This window comes from Triticum aestivum, chromosome 4B (assembly GCF_018294505.1).
Source record: "Triticum aestivum cultivar Chinese Spring chromosome 4B, IWGSC CS RefSeq v2.1, whole genome shotgun sequence".
In the NCBI taxonomy this organism is placed as follows: domain Eukaryota; kingdom Viridiplantae; phylum Streptophyta; class Magnoliopsida; order Poales; family Poaceae; genus Triticum; species Triticum aestivum.
Window position 1 is genome coordinate 18,506,404 of NC_057804.1, and position 25,526 is coordinate 18,531,929.

The 25,526-nt window shown below is 42.7% G+C and overlaps 2 protein-coding genes and 1 pseudogene across 2 annotated transcripts; all 3 read left to right on the forward strand.

Moving 5' to 3' along the window:
• The first annotated feature begins 1,928 nt into the window (after positions 1-1,928).
• Positions 1,929-7,854, forward strand: LOC123090644 (vacuolar-processing enzyme beta-isozyme 1-like; annotated as a pseudogene).
• Positions 7,855-10,178: 2,324 nt separating this feature from the next.
• Positions 10,179-11,935, forward strand: LOC123094238 (uncharacterized). Its single transcript, XM_044516291.1, has 4 exons — positions 10,179-10,551; positions 10,937-11,193; positions 11,272-11,475; positions 11,547-11,935. The coding sequence occupies exons 2-4, from the start codon at positions 10,945-10,947 to the stop codon at positions 11,736-11,738; spliced, it is 645 nt and encodes a 214-aa protein (XP_044372226.1). The 5' UTR covers positions 10,179-10,551; positions 10,937-10,944; the 3' UTR covers positions 11,739-11,935.
• A 4,026-nt stretch (positions 11,936-15,961) lies between these two features.
• Positions 15,962-16,885, forward strand: LOC123094239 (uncharacterized). Its single transcript, XM_044516292.1, has one exon. The coding sequence runs from the start codon at positions 16,341-16,343 to the stop codon at positions 16,737-16,739; it is 399 nt and encodes a 132-aa protein (XP_044372227.1). The 5' UTR covers positions 15,962-16,340; the 3' UTR covers positions 16,740-16,885.
• The last annotated feature ends 8,641 nt before the right edge of the window (positions 16,886-25,526 follow it).

A 25,526-nucleotide genomic window follows, 5' to 3' on the forward strand; every position in this document is an offset into this window, starting at 1 on the left:
ATCGTTGCGGGGAGCGCTCCTCAACAAGTGATTTTTTCAACTGAGCATCCTTCTTTGCTAATTTAATTTGCAGTGAAGCCACCGAATGGGCCGGCCCAATTTGATGCATGCCTGTGGGAAAGCTCCTCTTGTTGACGCACGGGAGCGTCAGCTAGGAGCACTCCTGATTACAACAGTGATCTCTCCCCACGCCCGTAACACCTCAGAATGTTTTGACATATTTAAAAGTTTGTCTAGGAAAACCGTATTTAAAATTTGCAAAATATATGGAATAAAGCTGTAACATTGCTACGACGCCTAATTTCAAATCAAAATCAGTATGTAGCTCGAGAAACGAAGAAGAAGACTACATATTCGGCGTTGGTTGTGCTAATAGACCGAATCCACATACCAAGTTAAATTAGTTACTAATAATAGCTAGATTTTTTTTGTTTTATTACTACAGATGCATTATGAATTTGGATTTGAAGATTTTTTTGTCATCTACTTTTGTTAGTTCATTTTTGTGACTTGTGTTCTCAATACCTCGGATATGATCTTTTAGCACCGGATACGTCCTTTTTCATGACTTCTGTGGTGATTTTTTCTAATTTGGAAATACCCCATGTGTGGGAGTACTCCGATACGTCTACCAGAACACATGACAAAGCTCTCATGCACGAGGAGAACACGGAGAACAATACACGATGAACAAAAGGACGCGCGCGCGCACACACACAAAATAAATAAATCCTAATAGACTAAGAACCCCGTGTCCATATGAAGTGTTGCAAGTGTCCACCGCTAAAGAAGCACGGAAAGAATGTGGAGCATCGAGTACACTACCATGGCATGGCTAAGCTTAATGTTGTCAGCTCCACCGAGGAAAAGGGGGAGCTTTTGCCTTGGGAATAGCATGGTCCAACAATGGGAGCAGACACACGCCATGCTCGAGCTGACAACAATCACATATAGAGTAGGTGATAACAATCACATATAGTTTACTTCTAGTTAATCAGGTGGAAGCATTCAAACGAGTTGTTGTCCGACTTTATCACTAATGGTGGGAAGATGTGGATTGACACCATGCCGGAGTTGGTGCCCTGGACTAAACATGGAATGAAGCATAAAACGTCGGCCGCTATGTTAAAATGGTCTCGAATGTTGGGGGAGCAGCCCACGAACATTTGCAGCCCAGTCATCACCGCAATTTATAACATGGTTCGGACGTTGTTGAAGGAGGCCGTACCCGTGGGTACATCAGTCAAGCGCAATGAACCCCACCCCTTTTCGCTCTTCGTTACTGCGTCGAGAGCTAGGGAGAGGTGAAGTCCTGCACATGTGCCCGCCGCACGCGAATGACGATGGGTTGGATTAGCTCAGTGGAGTCGATGAAATGATGAGCGAGTGGGCAATATCCCAAATCCCATTGATGAAGATATTGTCGTATTCCCCAATCTCAAGCACCTTGTGTAAGGAGATATGGTGAGGGACGTGCCTCGGGTCCACCTTGGCGACAGCAAAAATACAAGCAAAGTCATGAGCTAGGTTTATGGAACCCACCAGTGCTTTTGCAGGTGTAACCCATGCTCTAAATAGTGGGTAGTATATAGGTGATCCAATGGTCATTATTGATCCCTGTTTTTTTCTCTTGAGGACATTTTAGTAATTGGATGTAAGGGTAGATTAGTCCTTTCTTAATGATAATGTTATCTTTATCTTTACCACCTATATATATATATATATATATATATATATATATATATATATATATATATATATATATATATATACTAATAAACCAGCGATTGCTTCTGGTCATCCGTCGTGGTTGTTTTGCAAAACAGCCCCTCAGTTTACACGAAATCAACCCGCAATCCCTGTTTTAGTGGCTACCAGAGAAAACGTTTCGTTTTTACAAAAAAAACTCTCCATTTTGGTGTATTGAACCCGCGATCCTGGCTCTCAGAAAACATTGCAAAAAAGACCCGTGCATAACGAGCGACTGGGGGCGGCGGCTGCTCGATGCGGAACGACGCCGGCGTCTGGCGGCGGCGGCTGCTCGATGCGGCACGACGCCGGCGGCTGGAGCTTGCAGGGGCCGGATCCGTGTGCAGCAGAGGCTGGGGAGGCCGATTCGGAGGCAGGCGGCGAGGCAGGGGTCGCCGGTGACGATGAGGAAGGCCGAAGCGTGGTTTCCCTGGCAGATCCATGGCATCCGCGGCTCCTGGGCAGAAAGAAGAGTGGAGATGAGGGAGAGAAGAAGGAAGGAAGGAGGGGAGGTGCGGTGTGCTAGGCAGGAGCTCGCCGGAGCCGAGCGACGGAGGACGTGCGCTGCAGACGGAGGGATCCAGAGCCGGCCGGTGGGCGACAGTACACCAACCAGGCCAGGGGTGGCGTACGAATGAGGACTTCATCACCATCAGGTAATCCATTCATCTCCTCTCTTTTCCTAATTCCCCACGATCTGTTCATAAATCGCCATGTTCATAAATTGCCATGTTCTTGAACTGCAGAAAATCACTCATTCCCCATTTACTTGAGTTGCAGAAACCATTGGTTAACCAAGTTTTCTGACACATTGCTGTCAAATTGCATGGGCCTATCAAATTTTGTAATATATAGATGATGTTATGCTGTCAAATTCCATCCATCTACATATTCATGTGCAAAGTAAAGAAATTAAGATGTTGCAGGTTGCAAACAAGCAAAACCATGACCTGTCATCTGCAGAATTAACTTACATATAAATAAAATTTCTCTTCCAACCATCTTTCAAAGATAAAATCGTACAGTGAATGGGTCAGTTTTAACTAATACAAGTACACACAACATTCAGCTCGACAATTGGTCATCTCCCTCCCATTTTTTCTTTTCTGTTTCCAGTTCAATCAAGTCAGGATATCACATGTCTACAACGCCATTTTTTCCTCACATTCATAGCAAGCTTGCAAGTTCCTTCTATTAACAACAGGACCTAGCACATACACAAGTTTGTTGGCCGTTGGAGTTGCTGCACTCGTGGTCGTCGGAGTCTACCACCACGCTCATGCTCCACATGCATGTGGTCTTCAAGTCAGTGCGACGCCCATGTGGCTGTCCTGTAGCACAGCCAAGTTGACCGACCGTGGGAGCCAGAACCTTGGTGTCGGGCTGACGGCCATACCGCCTGTGGTTATCTTGGTGTCGCTGACTGTCAGGACGCCTATTTCTGCTTCCTTCTGGATGAACAAGGGAGATGGACGTGTCAGTAGAATTTGATCTGAATTGATTGATCGGCTTGTTTTGATGGCTTTTTGCGACATGTTTGTTATGTTTTAGGATCTTTTTGAAACTGAAATTTGAAAAGAGCATGAGTTGTGATAGGATTTTATATATTCTTCGGTTGCTTACTGTAATCTTTTTGAAACCGAAATTTGAAAAGAGCATGAGTTTTGATAGGATTTTATATATTCTTAGGTTGCTTACTGTAACCTGTACCTTCTGGTCGATTGATATAGATAGAATCATACTGATTTCCTATAATTTCGCTGTCACAAAGATGTTCTATTTGTTTGGTTTGCTGTATTGTGATGACCATCAAAAATTACCTATATATGCTATTCATACTGTTAAATTTAGTTCTAGCGACCCCGAGGAAGTAATGTGTTGTACGCCTGACACATGATTGAGAATTAACTTGCTTGAAGATATGGTTCAGCTCAAACCTCTTTTCCAAATATCAATGGGCTGCTGTTTCTGGAAATTTTGATCAACACTCGGAAAAATGTATGATGTACCTTTTTTACTTTGGAGTATCAGTATGCAAACTCCAGAATTGGAGTATTAGCATGAAAACTTCAGAAAGTTTATGTGGTCCTGATACACACATCATGAAGTTGGTAACTGTTGTGGTATTTATATTCAGATTTGACAGGAATAAAAACTGAACCTATTAAATAGTTATGTTAAGCTAGATGGTTTACTCATATTCCATCGCTAGATGAACTAGCCGCAAGAAGCACGGTTAAAATTCAGCTCTATTTGATTTACATTCAGATCATCTTGCTGCAACACCACTACTTTTCTTGATAGCAAACAACCAGTTTCAGTCATCATATATTGCTTTTCTGATTTGTTTATTCTATTATAGCATAGATATCATAAGAGATAGTTAATCGCTTAATGAGAGGAACCTATTAAATAGTTATGTTAAGCTAGATGGTTTACTCATATTCCATCGCTAGATGAACTAGCCGCAAGAAGCACGGTTAAAATTCAGCTCCATTTGATTTACATTCAGATCATCTTGCTGCAACACCACTACTTTTCTTGATAGCAAACAACCAGTTTCAGTCATCATATATTGCTTTTCTGATTTGTTTATTCTATTATACCATAGATATCATAAGAGATAGTTAATCGCTTAATGAGAGTGTTTTGTTCAGTCAATTGAGTGCCTGCTGGTCTGATTAGTTTATGTATGTGACAGTTCCTTTTAATAATTATAAGTTGCAATTCCCAGACAAGGCATATGTTCTATTGTTTCTCAGGTTTGTGCATTCCAAGCCTGCCTTAGGACACCCCTTGTGATAGTATGCCTAAGATAAAGATAGGCCGTGTCGAATATACTGAAGGGTGGGTGCTTATTGAACCCACAATCTGTGAGCTGGATGCCAAAATTAGAGAAGGTATGCATTTTATTAAGCATGCTATCTATCGATGTGACCTTTTCAGATGTCGATTGATATTTCATACTACAGGATGAGTACTAATATGATCTGCACGCACATCTGAAAATGATACACATGACAGGAAGAGAAAGTGCAAAGCACTCTACCCAATTTCCCGCATTTCAAGAAGCCATTACATTTATGATCTTTTCCATAGAAGGAAGGATATGTCAAATGATCTGTATGAGTTTTGCCTGGACCAGGGTTATGCAGACTGTAATCTGATTGTAAAGTGGAAAAGGTCAGTTGCCTCAACTTTATATCATTTGAGCTAGGGACCAAGATGGATAAGGTTGATTTGGCTTGATCATGCCAAAGAAATTTACTTCCTTTTTGGAAAATGAAAGCATGTTTTGGAAGTTCAGGGTTAAGTTTCCAAAACTGAGCTTTATAGCAAGGCAAAGAGGATCAAGAGAAGCAGAGTAGGATAATAAAGGTTCACATATAGATGTAGTAATCTGTCACTATCAGCTAGCTCAAGTATGTATGACTGTATGATAATACAGGTTCACATATATATGTAGCAATCTGTCACTATCACCTAGCTCTAATTGAAATTTTCTTGGAGCAGTTTCATTTGCAAATAGACCAGCTATACGGGCACACACATAGACACACACCCTAATTGAGATATCATATTACTTACATGATGTGGGTTTATTCAGGTTATTATGATAAATTATTTGACTGATCATTGTAAGCTTTCAAATCCAGTGGGTAGATGGCTAGGCTGCCTTTAGATCCAATGTACTCCAAGGCATTGATAGTCTCTACCGAATTCAAGTTCTTGGAAGGAATGTTGATTGATGTTAGTAGCTACAGTTGTCTGAATGAGACAACGTACAGGAGCAATAAGAAGGATCTCATGCTGTACTTATGGGCTATCGAGCAGAACCACATATAGCCGTGTCTCCTTTGCTGCATCAAGGTCAGTAACCTCCAGATTCATTGCTTCTTGGTCTTTATTTTGTTGGTGAATAAATTGTAGTGCACTGAATAACACAGAATGGATCAGAGTGACTTGAGATTTTTTTTTAATGTCTAGGTGAAAAACAGAATTTTTTTCTTATCACATAGCATTCTGTTTTGCTATTTCAAATGTGCTCTTTATCGAACAATCTTTTGGCCTTCGAAGTTGCGAACCATTGTTTGTCACAATTTTTTAGATCGGTTGGAGGTTTTATTGACCCCCTCACGTAAACTCGGAATTGAGTGATTCTTTTTACTCTGGAAAGCTTAAGTCAATAAGCATCTTGAGAAAAAATATAAAAAAATTGGTAAAAATATTCAGAGGGTAAGTTGAAGAGAGAAGTTTCATTAATTGTACATGTTTTGGAGCTTATATTTTTTATCGAGAGCTAGGTTTGTTGGTCCTTTTGTGCAATTAAGCTCGTGCCGCTGGAACCATGTGTACATTTAATCAAGGCATTGGGGTCCGCAGATCTTGTTACGACACGAAAACATTTGATGATTATCATTGCAGACGCCCTCAGTCTCAGGAACACTCTCACTATGTCTTTGATTCTGTTAAAGACCCATGTAGGTATGCCCAACCTGCCATTTGTTTTTCCTGGCGACTTCATCAAAGTGCTACGGCAAAAGCATGCTTCCAAAAGCTATTCCGAGATGGTATCTATCCTCTCTTTTTTCTTTTCCATTAAAAATATATTTATTAAGCTGAAACGGTCTGTTTTGAGTCTTATATTCAACTAGAATTGCAATTTTGGCAGATCATATATGTTGAAGCATGTGAAAGTGGCAGTATCTTTGAGGGATTAATGCCACAAGACCTTAATATTTATGTTACAACAGCAGCAAATGCGGAAGAAAGTAGCTAGGGAGCATACTGCCCTGGGATGGAAACACCAGCTCCTCCTGAATGTATGACCTGCTTGGGTGACGCATACAGGGTTTCTTGGATGGAAGACAGGTAAAAAGCATCAGGTGTAATATTTATGCTCTGTATGTTGTCTTGCTATTCTGAACCATGGGATCCTACTGTGCAGTGAAACTCACAATCTACACAAGGAAACCATCAAGCAGCAGTACGAGGTGGTTAAAGCAAGAACGGCACCCCCAAATGACTCCAATATCGGTTCTCATGTCATGGAGTATGGTAACAAGACATTCAAGGATGACAAGCTTTTCCTTTATCAAGGTTTCTATCCTGTGAAGTCAAGCATCACAAACAGGCCGCTGCTTTCGCCCAGCCTCAAGGGTGCAATCAATCAAAGAGATGTTGATATTCTTTTCATGTGGAAGAAGGTAAAATCCCAGTTATATATTTCTTGTGTAGCTCATCTTCTCTGTTACTACTAATTTTCATGTGTTTTGTTTTGCCAAATTTGTCTGCTAACAATGTATCTTCTCGCTTTCAGTATGAGCAGTTAAATGTTGGATCAGAGGAGAAGCAGAGGGCTCTCACCTCTCAGGGAGGTCAAAGAAACTGTGTTACACAGGAAGCATCTCGACAGCAGTATCGATTTCATCGGGAAGCTTGTCTTTGGATTTGAGGGACCTTCGGTGCTTGAGGCTACTAAAGGCCCTGGCCAGCCATTAGTAGACTATTGGGATTGTCTGAAGATGATGGTGAGTGTAACAATTCCTTGTTTACAATCCCATAAATATGCAACACCCTGCAGTACTCTTTATGTTTCCGGTTCAGATTAAGTTTACTGTGTACTGATGCCAATCACTGCTGTCAGGTGCGAGATTTCGAGTCCCGGTGCGGATCACTCACTCAGTATGGCACGAAACACATGAGGGCGTTCACAAACATCTGCAACAATGGCGTCTCCGAGACCGAGAAGGAGGCCAGCATCAGCGCTTGCGGACAGCTACAACATGGGGAAGTGGAGCCCGCCGGTTCTAGGGCACAGCGCCTGATCGGCTGCACTGCAGTAGTATGCATGGGAGCAGTACCAAATGCTCCAGAGGTTCGTAGCTAGACCTCATATATGGTGTGTGTGTACATATATGCATTGGTGTAAACATGCAAGAAACAAGCCGACGATGCGCCCCGTGTGGTGTTTGGGATGGAAATGCTCGTGATTTGTCTGTAGTCAGTTGAAAGGCAATGATTGTTGTGCATGCGTGCTATGCATATGATTCGTATTTGTGGATTTTGACATCAATAGTTTATCCAGAAGAAATATTGTAATCTCGTACAGCAGAGCCGACTAAGTTTTCTTAAAAAAATATTGTCGTACGTGAACGATCATACAGGCATATGCTTGACTAAATTGATATTTATAAAAAAAATGAATTAGATGCACTAATTAGAAAATATGCATTTAAATTCAATCATCGCCTTTCGCCTCTACTTTGAGCTAGCTATTTTTTTAAATGACTTCAGCTACTAATTTTAAAGACCCCTAAAAAATCTACTAACTTTAAAGGGTTCGCTAACGGAGTCTCAGACACCTTTTCAAGCCGTTGGATACATGCACACTAAGATTATGTGCTAGGAAACTTTCCTTTTTTATTGTGATCTAGAACTGAAAGAGATGCGTGTGCGATTCTGGACTCTACAAAATGTGCGTGTTTTTTAAAAGAAAGAACCTACAATCAACACGAGAAGCTTGTGTTTGGGCCAAGTCCAAGAAGTGCAAAACGAAAAGAAACTTAATGTAATATTGCAAAGCAAACAACCAACATTTTCTAAAAAGAAAATCAACATAGCAAAAACATGCTTGCTTTTGAATATTAACAAATAACTATATATAAAAATCTCACATCAATGCACCACTACTCCTATCCGGTGATAGTGTGGTGCTGATTGAAGCAACATCGAAGGACATGAATGTGGGTTCATCAAGTTGTCTGAATTGCGAACACCAAAAATCATATCATCATTGAGGATGATGTCAAACAAGAAAAGTGGCAACATGAATGAGACACTAAAAACATGCGATGATTTTCTCCTTCCGATGGGACGCACGACACATTAAATTGCTGCATACAAAAGTTAGATGGAACCTTCTTTTGAAAAACACAGTACAAACAGAGACTCACACACATACATACACTAACCCCTTGAGAGACTGACTGGATGGGTTTTGAGATTGATGAACGCACCACAAGTGTCTCGCTATCGACGCGAAAATCGCCACCCAGAAAAATAATATTTCGCCTTCATGAGACATGAAAGCGTCAAAGCTAGATTTTAATTCCTATTGGTATTGGGTACCATCGCCCTCCAAACCATCCAATCCAACCAGAGGTTGGTTGTCATGGTTAAAGAGAAACTGACGAATCTATCGGCATGCACCTCCCTACCCCCGCCGTGCTATGATGATGTGTGTTTTGGTGGACACATCAATCTTCCCTCCTTTTGCAACGCACGTGCATATTTGAACTCTTCCAAATCAAACAAACAATTATCTCTAAAAAATCCACATAGTAAAAATCCGTTTGAATTTAAATCTTTTGAAAATTCTAACAAAAATTTTGAATTAGTTAATAAACTCTTGATTAGTATAGAACATTCTAACATTTGTATGACCCACTAAAAATAAATGCACCACTTTTTCACCCAGTGATAGTGCTAAGCTGAAAGAGGCGCCATCAAAGGACACCACTACAACTTCTTTAACAGCAAGTACAATAGGATGATGTAGGCGGGTTGTAAGGTTTTAAATATTATATTTTTTATGAGTTGGAGGAGAGAGAAGAGGAGAGAGAAGAGAAGCGGGCACTGATTAACAGTCGCCTCTAGCACGCGCTCCTAGACACTTTGTGAGAGAGAAAGGTGTGTCATGTATCACCAAAGTAGTACATATTTATATGTAACTATTGTACTTGCTGGCTATAAGGTAGGATATAGATGATGTGGCAAGATCATATAGCCAGCGGTCGGCTATACTATTAACCATGCTCTAACTCTATACTCCATGGTCCGGACACCAGGAATCATTTTTTATTTACAGGCATTGGGCGTGTTTTTTTTAAGATAATGAGAGTTTCTAATTGTTCTTGGTTTAAAAATATATAAACATATTTTAAATATGTTCACACTTTTAGGAAATGCCTAAAAACAAAATAAATAAACATATATAAACATATATAATTGTTCACAAAATAAATAAATAAATTCAAAAAAATAATGTGTTCATAAAATGTTTGGCCTCAAAACATGTTCCAGTTCCAATTAAAAAAACTTAAAATTGTTTAATTTCTTAAAAAATAAACAAATATTTGTGTTTTTTTAAAAGCAAAACATATAACCGATCCACATACTATTTCACCACTACTCTTTCACTAGACGAAGCAAGTTAGGTTGGTTCTTCACGTCCACACTTCATGCTCCGAACAACCTTATTACCAAGATTTATAGAATTGGTTATAAGAAATGGCACAAGGTGGCACACGAAGTAGGTTTTGTAATTTTTTCGCCCGTTGCAACGCACGGGCATTTGTACTAGTTAATTAATAATATGGGTAATTGCAGTGATTAATAACGTAAGTAATCACAGCTGGAATAGAATCGTAAGTAATCACAGCTGGGTTTCACTTGTCGTGCGTGCGTTCTTCACTTTTGTGCCGCCGCCTGCCGCCGCCTATCTGCCCGGCAGCGTCGCACAGGGGGCGCCTCTCCTTCTCCCGCCCTGCGGATCGCTCCGTCGCACACGAGCCGCCTCTCCTTCCCCCTCCCATCGGTCGCCGTTGCCTGAGTCGCACTTGGGCGGCCGCTCCGTCTCCCGCCCTGCGGTCGCCGCCGCAAGATCTTGGACGGCCCCCAAGATCTTCAACGGCGCAGCCGGGCCGCGCCGCCCGGCGGCCCTCTCTCTCTGTCGCAGGATCTTCTGACGGCGCCCGAGATCGGTTCCTCCGCGCGTCGTGATTGAGATCCCTCGCATAGGTACGTTGCCTCTGTGCACGCAATACCAATTCAAAAATGGCTGCTGGGTTTTCTGTGCGTGTGGATGCTGAATTAGTAGTGTGTGTGAGGTTTCTAGTTCTTGTACTGTGAGTAAAATGTTGTCAGATTATGTGTTTGATATTGCGGGATGCATGTTCCTTCTTACAAGAACATAATACAAATTTCTTGGAACATGAAAACGATGGGTTAAAAATTACTATGGCCAGTAGGATTCTTGGCTTCTCAGAAAATTAGTAAGGATGTCAGAGATTATTGGTTCAGTTACAGATGATAATCGTTGACAATGTATAATTAATATGTTTTAGTTCCAACGTATTTTCTTTCATGTAAATATGTAACAGGTTTTGCTGTTTCTTATTGCAAGATATCGGCATGGCTGGTGAAGGCATCTCGATAGATGAATTTATGGAGTACGACTCGATGGTCAGGCAGACATTTAAAAGTGAGAACGAAGCGTACAAGTTCTACTTAGCGTATGCGAAGAGCAAAGGGTTTGGTGTTAGAAAGGGCAATCTGAAATATAAGGGAAATAAGGAGGCTGTTGTCAACTCCCAAAAGAGGGAGATTCAAATTCTGGACTCACTCCAATCACGCAACAACCGCAAAGAAGTAATTGCTGCGGTGAGGCTCTAACAACATTTTATAAAACTTACAGTTTATACGAATACGGTACTAAATTGAGTGATATGTTACTTGCAGCTTCTTGGAATGGAAACACATATTGATATAGCAGTGATGGAAAATGGAATGCAAGGAAGTAGATGGCCGGACACTCAAGTGGCTTCGTGGCCTATCAAAGACTATGAAGTGCCACAGCAAACAGATGGCTGTTCCTGTGCTCTCTGGGTGTTGAAATACATCCAATATTGGACTGGAGTGAGATTGTCGGCAATATTCAACCAGGTACCTACATCTTCCCTATCTAACTTAACTTTCACATATACAAAGGGTCCTAACGTCTACCTCCTATGCAGGATGGCATAACACAGTTCAGAAGATGGCTTGCTGCTGCGTTGATCAATTCACCTCACAATGAGTTGAAAGTTCGGAAGGCCATACCAGCGTTTGACTTACAAGATGATTTAGAAGACCTCGACCTCGGAGGTGACGACGGACACAACGACAGCGGCCGAGATGTCTCGGGAGACGATGGTTCCGCACTATAGTTGTGTGGTGCTAGACTTAGGGTAGAGTTAATAGGATCGGGCGTGGTGTGGTTTTTGCCCCGTAGACGGTTTCCACACTGTTTTCAATTTTATTACTTTATCTATACAGCGGAGATGTATCAAACAATTCTTTTGGTTGTGCTACTTTATCTATACGGCAAATTGCCGTAAATTTACCTACTTTTATCCGCATTGAATATCTACATTAATTTTTCATTAAAGTCTTTCACGCACAAAATCTTGTATTCTTTGTTTAATGATGCAATTCCCTTTGGTTTATAGGATGTGATTGAAAAACAAAATTTCTAAGTGGCTTTACACTTTCGGTCGCAATTTCCTTCTTACTTCTGTCCTTGGAAGCAACACATTCTTTTTAAACCTGGGGTTTCAATTCTGTATTATGCCAATGAATGATAGGCAAATGTTGTCCTGTTATGTCAACTTGTGCATCCTACCATTTAATTGATGATCAGGATTTTGTAAAGAGCCAACTTGGCCACCAACTTGGGAACTATCCATTGCCTATCTGAGTGCTCAACAGGTGTACTAATTAACTAGACTGAACTGAAACTGAAACATGCTCTATGTGGAATCTGAAACTGCACATGCTCTGCACTAATATCATATACAAAAAAAATCCTTGTGTACATGAGCCCCTATACTTTCGGACTTGCTGCTATATATCACATACAAAAAAAATCCTTGTGTACATGAGCCCCTGTACTTTCGGACTTGCTGATATATATCACATACAAAAAAAAAATCCTTGTGTACATGAGCTCCTGTACTTTCGGACTTGCTCTATATATCACATACAAAAAAAATCCTTATGTACATGAGCCCATGTACTTTCGGACTTGCTGCTATATATCACATACAAAAAAAATCCTTGTGTACATGAGCCCCTGTACTTTCGGACTTGCTGCTATATATCACATACAAAAAAAAATCCTTGTGTACATGAGCCCCTGTACTTTCGGACTTGCTGCTATATATCACATACAAAAAAAATCCTTGTGTACATGAGCTCCTGTACTTTCGGACTTGCTGCTATATATCACATACAAAAAAATCCTTGTGTACATGAGCTCCTGTACTTTCGGACTTGCTGCTATATATCACATACAAAAAAAATCCTTGTGTACATGAGCTCCTGTACTTTCGGAGTTGCTGCTATATATCACATACAAAAAAAATCCTTGTGTACATGAGCTCCTGTACTTTCGGACTTGCTGCTATATATCACATACAAAAAAAATTCTTGTGTACATGAGCTCCTGTACTTTCGGACTTGCTGCTATATATCACATACAAAAAAAATTCTTGTGTACATGAGCTCCTGTACTTTCGGACTTGCTGCTATATATCACATACAAAAAAAATCCTTGTGTACATGAGCTCCTGTACTTTCGGACTTGCTGCTATATATCACATACAAAAAAAATCCTTGTGTACATGAGCTCCTGTACTTTCGGACTTGCTGCTATATATCACATACAAAAAAAATCCTTGTGTACATGAGCTCCTGTACTTTCGGACTTGCTGCTATATATCACATACAAAAAAAAATCCTTGTGTACATGAGCTCATGTACTTTCGGACTTGCTGCTATATATCACATAAAAAAAATCCTTGTGTACATGAGCTCCTGTACTTTCGGACTTGCTGCTATATATCACATACAAAAAAATCCTTGTGTACATGAGCTCCTGTACTTTCGGACTTGCTGCTATATATCACATACAAAAAAAATCCTTGTGTACATGAGCTCCTGTACTTTCGGACTTGCTGCTATACAAGCTAGTGTGGATTTCTGAATTTGAACAAGTACACAAGATGAGCAGAGAGGACGAGCATGGACCTGAACTGCTGCTGGTGTGATGGAACTCGTCCTCCTCCTAGGCGAGGACCATGGCTGGATCAGCTTTTTCCCTCCAAATCGCTTGTCACTGCTACACAGGAAGGATAGATATCTTAATGATTCATGAACTAAGCTGAATAAGCCTAGGTCCAATTTCAGAATAAGCCTCGGTACAGACACAGCTAGCAAGTGGCGGTGCCTGGGCCAGAGACGATGGAGAAGCTAGCTTACGAAATCGAGGAAAGAAATGGGGGCCAATGGATCGATGGGTCGGATGCGAGTACCTGCATCGGCCGCGACAGATCTGTACGGCACTGGTCCGCGGCACGTAGGGCCTTGACGGCGACGGGGCATGCCGGCAACGTCTCGCCTTAGTCCTCCCCCTTGGCGAACCGCTCCACATCCCGCAGCTTAGGAGGGGAACACGAACGGCGGGGACATTTAGCCGCCGACCACACCCGCCTAGGACACCGGGGAGGGGCGGCGCCCGCGGTGCTGGCTCGTCCGGGTACGGCGGGGCACCAAACCGTACCGCCCGCAAATACTGCGCGGAGGGCACTCACGGCGACTGAGGTTCGCCGTCGTCCTGTCGCCATAGCGCCGCCATCGGTCGCCCTTTTCCTTTGACCTTTCATTCGAGGTTGTGTGCGTGGGCCTTCCGTCAGACTGCGGGTGAGGAAGGGCGACGATGGGTATTGAAAAAACAAATGATCACGTTAAATTCCACTAATGCCCTTCACTTGTTTTTCGGGGGAACCAGCCCGCGTTTTCGTTAAACAGTGAACTACCGAAACTACCCCTGAGCGCAAAATATACTATCAGAAATCGGGAGTAGTATTTCCATATCTGGGCCATCCATACAGAAAAATGAACGGCCAAAATTCATCTGATGCACCGTAAAATGTCTCTAAATATACAGTGTACGACACTAGCCATGCATGCGCTATCTAAATATCCATCGAAGCATGTCATCTTAGTGCCAAAAAGAGAAGCATGTCCTCTTTGCGTTAGTCCGTGGCTTGGGCTCTTTGTGTAGAGAGGAAACCCGAACAAACGATTAAGAACCTAGTTGGATTTTAGGAATATGAAAACACATAAATGGGGAAGATGCATGATTTAAATGTCACGTACCTAGAATCCTGCGAGAATTCTGCAGCAACCTCCTTTGGATGGTGCACTAAAAAAATAAAACGAGATATAAACCCGTGTTAAGATTCCTAGGGCGTAGGAATGAATTTGTAGTAATTTGATAACTCCAAGCCCATGATCCAAATGGTTTCCATAGAAAGGATTTCTTAGAGTTGTAATCATTCAGAGTTTCTATGAAAGTCGTATGTATACAATTCAAAGAGACCCTCCTAAGTGGGCATAAAAAACATCTTCTATTAGGTTTCTCTTAAATATGCAATCATGAGGTAATCTACACTGACCCAACACACTTCACAAGTCATTGGACCTTATTAATTATTGCATCGTTTGGAGTAGTACTACAAGTATTCAACCCAAACACGAGCCAAAATCGCACCAAGTAGTATTTGGTTTCGCATAAGTATGGCGTGAGTGGTTGATGTTGAGAAGGACTAGAACCAAAAAGATATTGACGTTAGCGTCAAGAACTTGAGATGCCCCTCCTAGCAACAATACAACATTGACGTGTAGCACGGCTCGTCACTTTCACAAAAAGCCGGTTGGCCTGCCTCCGAGACTTCCCAACAGTATGTTATGTATGTTATTATTGAAATGCCACTACATTACAAAAGAAATGTCAATATCTTTCGTTCTTCCATGGATCCAAAAACCGGCTTGGATTCTACAAAACGCCGGCCGGGTCACATGCGCCGTGAGCCGCGATTAGAATAGGCATTGCTGGCGCTCTCCGAGCTAAAGGTCGGCCCGCCCGTGAGCCCATGACACACATCACAACCCTTGATTTGTCTCGGCTCTCTCTGGCGGCTCCCAACATTTTCTACAGGTACAGGCACGCATGGAAGTCGTGCCCTGCGTCTTGACCCCTGCGCTGTAACCTAGCGCCGAGGTCGTGATGATCGGTAGCATTGTCACGCAAACGGCGACGAGGCCCGCCTGCTCGCTGACGAGCAGTGCAGAGTAGAGTGCTGCGGCAGCACGTTCCTCGGTTGCTACCAAGATCAAGATCAGATAGGCATACCACCACGCCGATTGCCAAGACATCATCCACGAGAACCCTCGCCGCCGCTGCTGCTAGCCAGAGTGTTCGATCAAATCTGCATGCAGCAGCAACTGCAACCGTATTGCCGGTACACGGTTAGCCGCCGGCGGATTTGCGTGCGTGCGCGGTTCTGTTTTGGTCTCCCAGATGCCACAAAGGCGAAACCGAACGCGGAAAAGGACGCGCCGGCCAACGGGCCAAGCCAGGCCACCACCCGTCCTGAGCTGAGCTCCTGATCGAGACCCCGGCCGTCACATCCGTCGGCCGATCAAACCTCGCCGAACTAACCCTGTTTGCGCCGCTATAAAACCTCCAGGAAACCCGCACCACGTCGTACCCGCATACCACCGAACCAAGAACCAGACCTCCCGACCCCACCGCGAGCATGCGCTTCGCGTGCACGGCGGCACCACTCCGCTACGGCCTCGGCTCTTCTTCTTCCTCCTCGGACCACGCCGTCTCTTTGTGCTCTTCGTCTCAGACAGTTCCACTGGGAGCTAAGGAGCTAGCGTGATTCACTAATCTATAGCTGGAGAGGACAGGAGATACAGGCATGGAGCCCGGAGCTGTCTCGACAAGCAGGGCGGTGGCCTTCTCCTGGGAGCAGGAGCCGGGGGTGTCCAAGGAGAGCACGAAGAAGGTGGAGGCACGGACGCACCAGCTGCGCGTGCCGCCTCCGCCGGGAGGTCCCGGAGCACCGTCCCTGTCGCCGCCGGTGAAGGCGGTGAGGAGCAGGTCCAGCAGGCGGGGCGTCCGGCCGGAGGAGGACCCGTTCCTCGCGGCCTACGTCGCCTGCACGGCCAGCGGCAGGAAGACCGGCCGGGGGCACACCGAGGCCCAGAAGATGCTCGGGTGGGCCGGGCTTAGGTTTGCTCTTGGGCTTGGCCTCTCTTGCAAGACCTCTTGTGGTGTTGCGGAGCACAGCGTCGTCAGCCTGGCTAAAAAACCCTGAAATGGAAGATCATTAGATTTCCCTAAAAAAAGGATGATCATTACATTGACTATTTCTGGTGTTTTTGTACTATACGATTTTTTTTTGCCATTTTGTACTACTGCTGATGTCCTGTGGTGCAGATCATGTTCGTTAGTGGATGACAAGTACAGTAGCAACAAAATCAGAATCCTATAGTTTGGAGTTTTAAATTCAGTCACATGTTTTTTTGAGTGGTGTTAGGACCTTAATTTTTAGCTAAAAAGGCGACGACCAATGAACATGTGACCAACTTCTGAACTTTGGTGACAAAACTTGTCTACGAATGAGATTATACCGAGATACACGCGCACGCATAGTTGTGTAAATATGGATATCAGATTTCAGTCTTTGTTGGATATAGTTATGTACTATCAATCTTAACACCCCACCAAGAGGTGGCTTTTTGGCGGTACAATAAACGTTAAATTTTGAGAAAATGAAGTTTGGTTGTATGAGCAATGGAAGTATTATTTGTAGGAACAATTTCAAATTTTGGAAATTACATGAACATTTCATTTGATGTACTTGAACGCCTTATCTAACTCATATGAAAAATTTCTATATATGATGGGGCACATATTTATTAAAGTAGTATTTACATAAACATTTTTTAGAACATATAAAAGTCTTTAGACATTTATGGTTTTACTAAAAAAACGACTACTTTTCATCAGCTTCAAGAAAATTGCACTAGAATTTGAGACCGACGTCTAAAAATATCATACTAAAGCTACAATAATAACTAGAATGGAAATATAATTATTGAAGTTAAAAGTTACGTAAATATTTTTAACCATAGTTGAAAATATTTTTCCATTCATGATTTTGAAAGGCAAATTTTAATAAAAATATTTTTTATTTGGCTCATCGACATCCATAGCTTACCACATCTACAAAACGAATTACTCCCTCCTTTCACAAACATAAGATGTTCTATCCTTTTTCTGATTTGGTTGCGTGTTTGTTTACTCATTTCAGTCTGTACGTAGCTCATATTAAAATATCCAAACCATCTTATATTTATGAACGGATGGAGTATAATGCAGTAGTTGGATCGTTAAGTTGTATACATTGAAGCATGAAAAGATCAGAAAACACACTGAACTACACAAAGTAAAAGATTTAAGGGCCGGGCCTAATACACCAAGAGGGTGCGTGGTCCTGCATTCAGACGCAAACAAAGGATGCAAGAGCTATGTACCCGCGACAGCTATATCTCTCTTAATGTAAGAATAGCTCTCATCTCGCCAGAAAGCACTTCCGACTGGGGCCGCAAGTGATTAGTGTTTTTTTGCTTTGCGCTAGCTCGGCCGGGGTTAGTTGCGGAGGCGCCTATACCTTGCTTGAGGCGACTTCGATGGTAGGCTCACCTGACGCGAATGCCATACTGGGTTAGCTCAACTGCTCAAGCGTGCGGGAGTCCACTTCCTTGTTTTTTCCCTGTTTTTTTTAACCTTTTTTTCATTTTTGATTTCCTTTCTTACATTTGTTTATACTTCCAAATATTCTAAACATATACTACTATATTACCAAAAATATAAACTTTACCTGCATTTTTTAGAAATGTGAATCATGCATTTGAAAAATGTTAAATGTGTAAATAAAAAAATGTTCCTCATGTTTACAAAAGATGTATAATGTGTATGGAAAACAATAGATATCCAAAAATATATGTTTTCTATAAATGTCAACAATCTGTTTCAAAAAACATTAAAATGCAAAAAAAAAAGTTCCTGATATATACCAAAAATGTAGAATGTGTATTAAAAAAGTTAACGTAAAAACATATATTTCTAAAATGTTGACCGTGTAACAAAAACATGGTAGTAATATTTTTATTAAAATGGTAAACATCGATAAAAACTGTTCCTCATGCATACCAAAAAAATTAAAATGACTACAAAGAAATAGTCCTTAAACACAAATATTTGAAAAAATGTTAATCATCTATTTAGAAAAATGCTAAATGTGTACAAATTTTTTCCCGATGTATACGAAAAATCTAGAACATATATTGACACTTTTTTATGTTCAACATATAATTTTTGAAAGATGTTTATTGTGTATAAAAAATGTTAATAATACATTTCAAAAGTGTTAAACATGTACTAAAAATGTTCCTATACTAGCAGAATGTACAATGTGTATAAAAAAAGTACTCCCTCCGTCCCATAATGTAAGACGTTTTTTGACATTAGTGTAGTGTCAAAAAACGTCTTACATTATGGAACGGATGGAGTAGTCATCAAATATTAATATGTTCAAATGTAATAATGTATTTACAAGTTGTTAAAAATGTTTCTAATGTAAACATAAAATGTGCAAATATGTATGAAAAATATAGAGATGTGTTGTATAAAACTGAAGAAACGAAAGAAAGAATCAAAAGAAACTCCTCAGAAACGAAGAAAAGTGGAAACCCGAAGAAAACCATGAAAAGTAAGTAAATAAGAAAGAAAAACTAAAGACAAGTAAAGAAAGCTGACGAAAACCAAGAAAGAAAGAATAAATAAAGTAAAAAGAATTGAAAAGGAAAAACAAAATAAAAACAAAGAGAAAAGAAACAGGACAACTGCAGAAAAACAATGCAAAAATAAATTGAAGATAGGTAAAACATAAGAAACCCGAATACAACAAGAAAAACCAGAAAAGAGTTTTAAGAAACCCAATGAAAATACGAAAAAACTAAAAAAGCCAAAATTGGAGAAGAAACCTACATAGGAAAATAACCGAAAGAAACCAAAAACTAAACCCAATTTTTTAGGGGGGACAATTTAAACCCAATGAACGAAAGAGTTGCTATTTTAAGAAAAGCTTAGGGTTTCTTTACCTCCCGTCGGCGCCGCCGCCAATCCGCCTCGTCTCCGGTGGCCTTAGGGCCATGACGGCGCGGTGGATCTCGGCCCTTGCCAATGGGAGGGCTCCGTTTTTAGATGTTTCTTCAAGTTTTGTTAGGGTTTGTGTCCTGCTCAGGAAGACGAGACGACGACGGCTCCCTGAAGATGAAATAAGGTCTTCCCCGCCTAGCCCCCATTCTGGTGGTGTGCCTAGCATCGCGGGTGGTCGTGTCAAGGTGTGTCTCCGGCGGATCTATCCTTGGTGGATTTGCTTGGATTTGGTCGTAGTTTGTCTATGTTTGTGTTTGTTCAGGTTTGATCCTTCCGATCTACGCTACTCTTCATCGGCGGCGATTGCTGTTCTGTTGCGTTGGTCCTATGGGGCCTTAGCACGACGACTTCCTGACTGTCTACTACAACAAGTTTTGCCTGACTCCGGCGAGAGAGAGACAATGACGGCGGCACGTCTTCGGCTCGCTTCAGTGCTTATAGTCGTCGCTAGGTGGTTTATGGACCTAGATGTAATTTTTATTATTTCTGGTGTCCGTTGAATTGTCATGATTGAAGATGAATAGATTGAAATTTTTCTCGCAAATTTTTTTTTAACCCAATGAACAAAACTCAGCGAACCAGAACGAAACACAACGAATGAAAATAAAAACAGATGAATTGGCCCGACCTAGTATCTATAGTAAGGGATGAAGCTTCAGGCACGGACGGATCCATCACACTAAACCAGATATAGCTCCCAAGGTTCGTTGCCTTAACTGCGTTCGTTTCTTTCAGTTTTAATCTTTGTATGTTTTTCGTTTCCTTTTCATATTTCTTTGTTTTTTATTCTATTTCTTCACTGACATTCTCCATTTTATTTGTTTTCTTTGATTTTTCACTCATTTTCTTTGTTTCCTTCACAGTTTTCATGGGTTTTTAATATGTTTTTATTTGTTTCTTTCTTGGTTTTTTTGAGTGTTTTTGCTTATGTTTCTTTCTTCATTTTTCTTTGTTTCTTTCTTGATTTTTTTTTTGAGGAACTTGACAGTGGGAGAGAACTCCCACTGCATATTTTTCATATATCCATATAAATGGGGTGTTTACATAGATATATCACTTACATCACATCCCACCCTCACTACTGGTGTCACCAACAGGGGGGTGGTCAGCTAAGCCATGATCAGCACTCACACACTGTTTTTGGTTCTACGCAAGCTAACAGAGTACAGAAAAAAGAAGGACTCAACTAAGTGTGTCACAATATGAGAGCAGGGCAGCCCTGCGTGCACCTTTCACTCTATGTTGCGAGAGCCCCAAGTCCTCCTTGAAACGCTGAAACCAAGATGTAATGCTTGGGGCTACACCTCTGAAGTGCTTATTATTTCTTTCTTTCCACAAACTCCAGGCAGCAGTGTAGAACGTTTCGATGAAGAAAGGATGGGGCAGAATGGTTTGTGCGTTCTGCAGCGCCACAAACCTATTATGGAAATCCGGCCAGTCAACACCTATCCTGGCCCAGCACCTTTCACTAAACTGGCAAGTGAAGATCATATGCTCAAGAGTCTCCTGAATGTTTCGCCCGCAAAGGAGGCACGTGAAATCACCCCCAATATCATAATGTCTCCTCCTCAGCATGTCACGAGTGTTCAACCTGTCTTGCAGCAACAACCATCCAAATACCTTGATTTTCATTGTACAGTTAGATTTCCAAAGGAGCCTAAAAGAGGGATGAGCTGTTGCGTCGCGAAAAAAGTTGTTATAATAATCTTTTGGTCTGTATTCGGCTGCACCCCAAATGTAGTGCCAAACATCAGATATTGTCGTCGTTGGGTGTATGTGGGATGTTGCATGCTGGACATCCCGTACCTCAATAAGAGCACGGGCAGACAGCGGTAGGTGAAAGGTTTCATGCAGCTCATCGTTGGCCCAGAAGTTAGCGACCGTCATGTCCTCATGCACAGCAAAAGAGAAGGCGCGTGGGTGTGAAGATTGAAGCACATCATTGGACCACAGATCCTTCCAGAGCAGCGTGGTTGATCCATCAACCACTTGGACACGAGTGATCCCCCTATAAATGGGCGTTAGTTTGAGAACGTCTTTCCACCAGAAAGACCCGATCGAATCCACCGCATGAGGCACCTGGGTGGCATAGTGATTATCCCAAAGCATTGTAACCCATGGCACGTCCAGCTTGTTATAGAACTTGTGCAAAAACTTTAGCAGGAGGGCATCATTATGTATTTGAATGTTGATTACTCCCAGCCCGCCCTTACTCTTGGGCTTGCAAACTAGATCCCAGGCAGCCAGCGAGTTGCATTTGTCTCCTTGATCAGTTTTCTTTTTCCATAGGCATCTCCTTCGAATCTTGTCTAGAATTCCAATCAGTTTCGGAGGGAACTTGAGCGTGCACATGGCAAACACCAGGAGTGATGTGACAGAAGCATTGAGCCATGAGAGGCGGCCCCCATAAGACATCATGGCGATCGTGGCAGTGAGACGACGTTCCATTTTGCAAACCAGAGGCATGAATTCTTGGATGGTTGGTCTTGTAGTGCCAAGTGGGAGGCCCAGGTAGGTGAAGGGCATTGCACCTACATTGCATCCAAAGATAGCGGCCAAGCTTGAAGCTGAAATTGCATCCATGTTGATTGGTACCAGCGTTGATTTGTGGAAATTAATTTTGAGGCCGATCGAGGATGCATAGTCAGAAAGGATTTTTTTGACACGTATAGCTTGATTTGGGCAGGCAGGCAAGACAAGTAGCGTATCGTCCGCGTATTGGATCACCGGGTAATCAGTTTGCCCTAAGCAGGGAAAAGGCAGGCTGATATCTCCACGTCTGAAAGCATCATTGATCGCGCATTGAAGAAGCTCGGCAGCGAGGACAAAAATGAGGGGGGAGAGAGGGTCACCTTGCCTCACCCCACACCGGCAAAGAAATTGTCGGCCAGGGACTCCATTTAGTAGGACTGACGAACGACCCGAGGAGAAAAGGCACTTGATCCAAGAGATCCACTTGTCGTTGAAACCCATTTGCTGCATAATGCAAATCATCGGTTCGTGTGCAATAGTATCAAACGCCTTAGCGAAATCCAGTTTCAGAAGAACAATTGGGTGGCCCGAGCTTTGACATTGATGAAGATATTGGTATGCCCACGCCAGGCAATCCTGTATCGTGCGCCCTTTAATGAATCCATACTGGTTTCGGTGCACAAGGGAGATGATGACACGTTGAAGTCTATCAGCTAGCAGTTTGGTAATCAACTTGAGGCAGCAATTGAGCAGAGTAATGGGTCTGAAGTCATTTACAGTCTCAGGAGAGTTGATCTTAGGCCCGTTTCATGGACTATTTCTTTGTTTTTTCTTCTTTCCTTCTGTTATTTTGCAATGGTTTTCTTAGGCTTTCATTCATTTCCCTGGTTTTCTTTGTCTTTTTTTTTGTTTTTATTGGTTTATCCTTTTTTCTTTGTTTTTTTGTTGGTTTTTATCCTTTTTTGTTCAACACATGTTAACTTTTTCAGTACACATTTAACATGTTTCATATACAATAGAAATAAATCTTATAGACATGTTTAACTTTTAAATATATGACTAGCATTTTTTGAAAACTTGCATATTTTGATGTCTACTTTTTTTTGTATATTTTTGCATACACACTATACTTTTTTGCTATATATCCTATATGTTTCATTTGCTCAATACACATTTAACATTCTTAAGTACAAGTTTAACATGTTTCATATACATGGCGCACATTTTTCAATACATGTTGTATATCTCATTCATTTACTTAATATACGCTTTGCATTTTTCATATGCACTAGGAACATTTTCTATACAGGATGAACATTTTTCATACACATTGTGTTTTTTTTTATAATTTTCATATACATGATAAACTGTATGCATTTCATATTTTAAATGTTTGAATAAAAAATCAAATACCTAATTAGCATTTTTTAAATGCTCGATTAACATTTTTTAAATATATGATCAACTTTTTTATAGGCGTTGTATAACTTTTTATATACATTTTTTCGTATACATGATGATGAACGGGGGAGCGAGAGAGATGCGGGGAGGAATGGCTAGGACGCATGCGAGAGGCCAGCGCAAAGTTGGGCCGGCTAAAATGAATGCAACCAATGTCAGACACCCAAAAATGGCAACCACCACGTCCAAAAAAATACCGGCGTCCGGATTTACGTCCTAGAGCAGGTTGTTTGTATCGGGTTATGTATGGGAAGTTCGATCGTTAGTCTCGATTAATTATCCCACGCTGCAGCCACGCACACAGATTAATTCCTGCTCGCTGAAGCTTCCTTCCTCCTCCTCTGAAAAAGACACGAGAGGAGTAAATCCAGAGGTTAACAAACGCGACAAAGAAGACAGGATCGATCTAGCCCATGTGAGGACGGACGAGGAGAAACGGGCAAAATAAGCATGCGACACGCCATGGTCGCCAGACATGCTTAGCAAGTTATGGTAGTAGCAGGCTAGCAGCTGCAGCACGTCGGGAGCATTAACCAACCCCAGTTTTGTTTTTGTTTTGCTTTGCTTTGTATATTATTGTAGCACACGCAGCGCTCGGTGCTTTGTCGCCTTCGTGTCCGTCTGCATGCACGTGTAGAAAGAAGGGTAGCGGAGAGGCCGGCCGGCCGGAGCGCACGGCCACGGCCACGAGCCCACGACAAAGGGTGGGTTGCCACAGGGCATCCAAGGCTGGCTGGGTGCGAGTGAGCAAACGAACCGCTGCCGCCTGCCGGAAGGGAAAGGACTCTAGTACTACTGTACAGTGTACACTGCCTGCGGTCCAGCTGTGCAATCGTTCGCATCTGCGGTCCATGAGTGAAGTCTATTTTAAACCTCGAATTCGTATCGCTCGTCTGAAATGGACTCCGACCTCTCAATCCCTGAAATCGGTACCCTGTACTTTTGAATCCGAGTAAACCTTAACCCTACACCTGTTTGGCACACCGGGAAAGAATCAATCCCGGCTGAGTTCATCACTAATCTCATTGACTAGGCGGGTCCACTACATGTCATCTTGGTCTTGTTCCCCAATCTCTCTCCGGCTAAGTCGATCCATGTCCTACTCGTGTCCGCATCTGCCAAGACGGGACTCACGCAGTCACACTGTACGCTGCAGCTCGTGTGTCCGATCGACGTCTCGCGTGCGTGTGTCCAGAAGAGACCGATCTAATCGATCAAGCTAGGCTCACGTAGACGTAGTAGCTAGTGCGTGCTTGTAGAGGAATCGACCAAGGCATCAAGCTATCCATGACCATGTACATGCGCGTCTTCATTCGGAGCTAGAGGAGGAGTGTCCGATCCATGCATGGTGGTGCACCGTGCGCAGTATCATGCGAGACGTCCTGCGTTTTGTCCGTACGCGATCAATTACAGGCCTAAATTTGGGCCACACTTGTGTTGGTGCGGACACGCAGCAGACGTGCGCGACGCCCGTCCTTCTCCCTCCCCCCTGGCTCGCCAGTCAGCGGGAAAGCCACCCTATTTCCCAAAGAACCCCCATTCGCTTGCCATGGACGACGCGCTAATTCTCGGCGCCGCTGCCGGCCTCGCCTCCACCATCGCCAAGCCCCGCGCCGCCCGCAAAACGGTGGCGCCGACCAAGAAGGAGTTGACCGACGCGCAGCGGGCCATGCAATCGGCCAAGAGGGCTGGCCGGAGAAAGGTGCAGGCCCTCAAGTTAGAAGCCGAGGCGGCCGCTGCCCTTGCCGTCGCCGCACAGCAAGAGGCCGCCATTGCAGGAGAACAATGCCCTTGTCGATGCGGCCACTAGCTACCTAGGGTTTGACAACCCAGACTAGCACGGGCTTGTCGCGGCCACCGTGGTGGCGGCCAACACGGGCTCGTCGGCTGTTTGTTCGCCACGACCAGAGCCGCCGTGCACGTTGACCACCGCAGACGCCCGGCT